Raw genomic sequence first — 4,352 nt, 5'->3', positions numbered from 1 at the left:
TCCCCCGCGCCGCGTCCCGCCCCTCCTGGGCTGCCACCTCGGGTCCCTGCGCAGCCCCTCCGAGGCCCCTACAGTGGACAGCGCCGTAGTTTTACATGATGACCTTGGGTGTGGAAAAGGAAAAGATGGCGGGAAGCTGGGGGGTGGGACAGGGACGATGACACGCCACAGCAGCATTTTTATTTGGAAACTTTGGAGAAAGTCTTGCCGGCAGGACGTGCGTTCCAGTGCCCAGATGAGCTAGGTTAGCCCCGTGGTTCCCCTCCCTCTTGACAGGGCGACAGGTTTGACGGATGGCACCAGGGCTACCTGCTCGTTTTGCGCATCGCCCTTGTTGTAAAGCCATTTTACAATCCAGGATGCGTCGACAGAACTGACATTTCCAACCTTTCCTTATTTACTGTTCTGCTCTGCTCTCGGGTTTGGCAGCAGTGACTTCTTCCTTTTCCTCCATTGGCGTTAAATGGATGGCCAGCTAGCCGCAGGTCATTTGGGGCCCTACCCCCTCCTTTTCTCCCCAAATGTGGCCCGTCTGCCAACACACTGTGCCGGGAGTTTGGAAAACATAGTAGTTCTAAATCGGAATATAGCGCCTGGTGCCCCACTGAAATCTTGCTTCTGGAGCGCTTGGTTTCTCTCAGAAAAGTAACTCCCAAGCCAGGTACACATGATGCTGGCCAGAAGTTAAATGGTCCTTGCCCCACCCCCTCCATTAACTGCCAGCGGTCCAGGCCTTTGAGGTTCCCAAAGGCATGTTTGATTTTGTTCAGCATTTGGTCCATTCCTGACTCCCCCCCTCCTTTGTCTCTTCTTTCCATCTATCACAGTTAAGATGGCTAAAGGTGACCCTAAGAAACCAAAGGGCAAGATGTCTGCATATGCCTTCTTTGTGCAGACGTGCAGAGAAGAACATAAGAAGAAAAACCCAGAGGTTCCAGTCAATTTTGCTGAATTCTCCAAGAAGTGCTCCGAGAGATGGAAGGTATTTCTCATTTATATCCTTGAGCCTGGTCTTGCAGTTCATCCCTTACTGTTTCTGCAGCAGCTTCCTGTTCCCCAAGAATTCTCTGGGCCAGCCAGTTGTGGGGCTGCTTGTGTGTGTGCCTTTTAGCCTCATCCCCTGCATCTGCAAGTAGTGGTACCATCAGCTGCTTCACTCACTCACATGCCACCTGAATGTGGAAACTAATGAGTCCTCTTCTTTGCAGACTATGTCTGGAAAAGAAAAGGCCAAGTTCGATGAGATGGCCAAGGCCGACAAGGTACGTTACGACAGAGAAATGAAGGACTACGGGCCAGCGAAAGGAGGCAAGAAGAAGAAGGACCCTAATGCCCCCAAACGGCCTCCGTAAGTCTCTGTAGGGCTTGGGGTAGGGTGGCCTTCTGGAGCTTGTAAGGCTGCTGCTTGCTGCTTTTTGTGTAGGTGATTTACCTCTGTAAGTGTGGTGATACCTCTGGCAAGCTTCCCGGACTTTGTGCTTCCAAATGTAGGCCTGATGCCGTCTAGGGGGACTGCTGAGGTGATGGTGTGCAGTGGGCGCCTGTGTCCCTCCTCCACCTCCTGCGCAGTCTCAGCGTTTCTTTCCCGTCAACTTACACTCCGGTGTTGTGGTGGCTGAGAGGAGCTCAGTCCTGCTGTGTAAGGGCCACCCCAGACCTGGTTACACTTTGAGGAGAAGTCAGAATAGCTTGGGACCAGGATGGTTCGACTACATGGCATTCTGACTCTTCACATTCAACTGCCTTTGGGTTGAGCCTCAACTAATATGAGCTCATTCCCCCTCCACCTCAGGTCTGGATTCTTCTTGTTCTGTTCTGAATTTCGTCCTAAGATCAAGTCAACACACCCTGGCATCTCTATTGGTGATGTGGCCAAGAAGCTGGGTGAGATGTGGAATAACCTGAGTGATGGCGAGAAGCAGCCTTACATCAACAAGGCAGCAAAACTGAAGGAGAAGTATGAGAAGGTACGGTGGGCACCAGGGGCTTTGCGTGGAAGCCTGAGCCCAGTGGCAAACAGCTGCCGTGGGTTGGGTTTATAACACGTGCCTGCTCTGCTGGACCGTGAAGTCCTGGGTGGAGGCTGTCTACTCCAGGGCAGGGCGCACCGAGGGCTTGTAGAAGAGCGCAGCTGCTCACGGCATCTCCTTCTGCCTTCCAGGATGTCGCTGACTATAAGTCCAAGGGGAAGTTTGATGGCGCGAAGGGCCCTGCTAAAGTAGCCCGGAAAAAGGTCGAAGAGGAGGACGAAGAGGACGAGGAGGAGGAAGAAGAAGAGGAAGAGGAGGAGGAGGAGGAGGAGGAGGAGGAGGATGAATAAAACCCCAGTTTCTCTATCTCCTTGTGAATACCTTAGCGTAGGGGCCGCCGTGATTGCTGCATCTCTTGGAGACCTGTCTGTTGCCCTCATTAGGTTTAATTACAAAATTGGATCATGATCATCTTGTAGTCTTTTCAAAGTGCTCTAGAAGTCGTCAGTGGTTTCCATGAAGTGGCCATGGGTGTCCAGAGCACGCGGAAACTGTCTCAAAGCTGTACATATGTCCAGGCATTTTTACAATGGGAAGGCACTGTAGTGTTCTCCTCACTGTGCACTTTGCTGTTGGTGTGACAAGGCATTTAAAGATGTTTCTGACATCCCCCTCCCCGTTGGTTTAATTTGTAAGATGGTGGTAACTATGGTTGTTGGCTAGGAATCCCGAGTTTTCAGCTGTACATATCTAGAGTTTGTAAAAATGACAAAAGAACCGAGAGAAACTCTTGGTAGTCCATGCTTGGCATTGAGGCTGGGGGTGGGGGGAAGATGCCCATTGGGGGCTGGAGCTCAGGGCATGCACTGTGAAGCTGACCTGTTGACACTGCGCTGGGCATCCATGTAGCTTCAGGTTGTCTGGTTTTTGTATATAGTGACATAGCATCTGCTACCATTAGCTGTGGAAAGGAGGGGGGGCTCGGCTGGCATGAAAAAAGTATTTGGATTTGGGGGAGTTTGTTTTTGTTTTGTTAAGTGCAGTTGTTTTTAAACCTTCTTTGTCAACAAAGTGTAGAGCTCTTCAGTGTCAGCAAAATGAAGAGCCACTGCATCCATGGAAGTTCCAGAACCTTCTGTACTTAAACACAGTTTGCAATGTTCTGTTCATTTTTTTGTATGTTTTAGAATGCGGAAATGTTTTTGAAGTTAAATAAACGGTATTACGTTTGTAAAGCTCCTCTCTACCAGTCTAAATTCCTGGCCTGTAGCAGTCAGACACCCTGCCTGGCAGATTTGTGAACCTGCTAACCCCGTTAGCCAGCCAGCTTGCTGACGATGGAGGTGAAGGAGGCGGCTAGGGGCCCATCCCGTGTGGTTTTGTCAGTGAGTCCTTAAGGTGAAGGCTCAGCCATTGGGTGGGGGGCCTGAAGGAGCATAGGTTTAGCAACTCGTCAAGGTATTGGGATGTGAGTGGTTAGATAGGGGCTGACAACTCTGCACACTTGAGATCATTTTGGGGGCAGGGTCCCTACCCACACTGAAGGTTTGCCGTTGCGCCTCTGCGCTTTGGAAACACTGTTTCCAGGACTGAGGTGCTCCTGTCCACCATTCCCCCGTCTGAGGAGCACCAGCACTGAGCTTGGGGCTCGGAAGCATGCAGGAATGTTCTGGGGGCCTTAACTTGGGAAGGCCACCTTCCTTAAAATTCAGTCTCTGAAATCTGGCAGGGCCTCCCCACCCTGAGGTCCCGATGGTTTCAAGTCATGGTCACAGTCACCAACTCCAATCCAATCTGTGTGTCTAATTCCTCCTTGCATGAGAACTGTGTGTCCCAAACCTGTTTTTCTAGGTCTCTAAAATGACCACTAACTTGAAAACCCATGATCAGGAAGTTGGCCCAGCCTGCCCTCACCTGATTGTTCCTTGCGTTGGGCCCATGCCTTTCTCCCACAGCCACTCCCACAACCGCTGCTTTGCAGGTTAAATTATTAAAGTTGTTGCCCCCATGACACTGAACCAGTTAGATTGGGGAGCAGGAGCTGTGGCCAGCTCAGTCCAGAGGAGAAATGCCACACAAACCTGGAGCTGACCCTCCATTAGGTGTGTCAGAGGCCATCTACCCTTTTTCTCTGTGAGCAGAGTGAGTGGGATTCAGCTGAACAGTGTCCCTCGGCCTAGATGTACCCGCTATGGAAAGGGGTCAGGGGGCTCCCACACTCATAGTAGCTAAGCAAAAGTGGGGTAGCCATCTAGTTGATGTCACACTTGGTCCGATAGCCTCTATCTTCGTCCTCCAGTCCTGCCGGGAACACCACTCCATGACAGATAACTTTAACAAACAAGTCAATACCTCACAGTTGAGGGTGTCACTGTGGGGGGA

The 4,352-nt window shown here is 51.2% G+C and overlaps 1 protein-coding gene across 1 annotated transcript; it reads left to right on the top strand.

Annotated features, from left to right (window-relative positions):
• The first annotated feature begins 832 nt into the window (after positions 1–832).
• LOC102866071 (high mobility group protein B3-like) lies at positions 833–2,320 on the top strand. Its single transcript, XM_006902456.1, has 4 exons — positions 833–982; positions 1,209–1,348; positions 1,793–1,967; positions 2,162–2,320. The coding sequence occupies exons 1-4, from the start codon at positions 833–835 to the stop codon at positions 2,318–2,320; spliced, it is 624 nt and encodes a 207-aa protein (XP_006902518.1).
• Positions 2,321–4,352: the final 2,032 nt, after the last annotated feature.

This window comes from Elephantulus edwardii, unplaced genomic scaffold (genome assembly GCF_000299155.1).
Source record: "Elephantulus edwardii isolate Elephantulus edwardi_28Jun2011 unplaced genomic scaffold, EleEdw1.0 scaffold00415, whole genome shotgun sequence".
Lineage (NCBI taxonomy): Eukaryota > Metazoa > Chordata > Mammalia > Macroscelidea > Macroscelididae > Elephantulus > Elephantulus edwardii.
This window is presented reverse-complemented; position numbering and strand designations above follow the sequence as displayed.

Bases quoted from the DNA above. Each gene is read 5' to 3' on its own strand.
- LOC102866071 (XM_006902456.1), top strand. From the start codon at position 833: ATGGCTAAAGGTGACCCTAAGAAACCAAAGGGCAAGATGTCTGCATAT. The intron at 983-1,208 runs GTATTTCTCATT...TCTTCTTTGCAG, and splicing joins AGTGCTCCGAGAGATGGAAG to ACTATGTCTGGAAAAGAAAA. The intron at 1,349-1,792 runs GTAAGTCTCTGT...CCTCCACCTCAG, and splicing joins AATGCCCCCAAACGGCCTCC to GTCTGGATTCTTCTTGTTCT.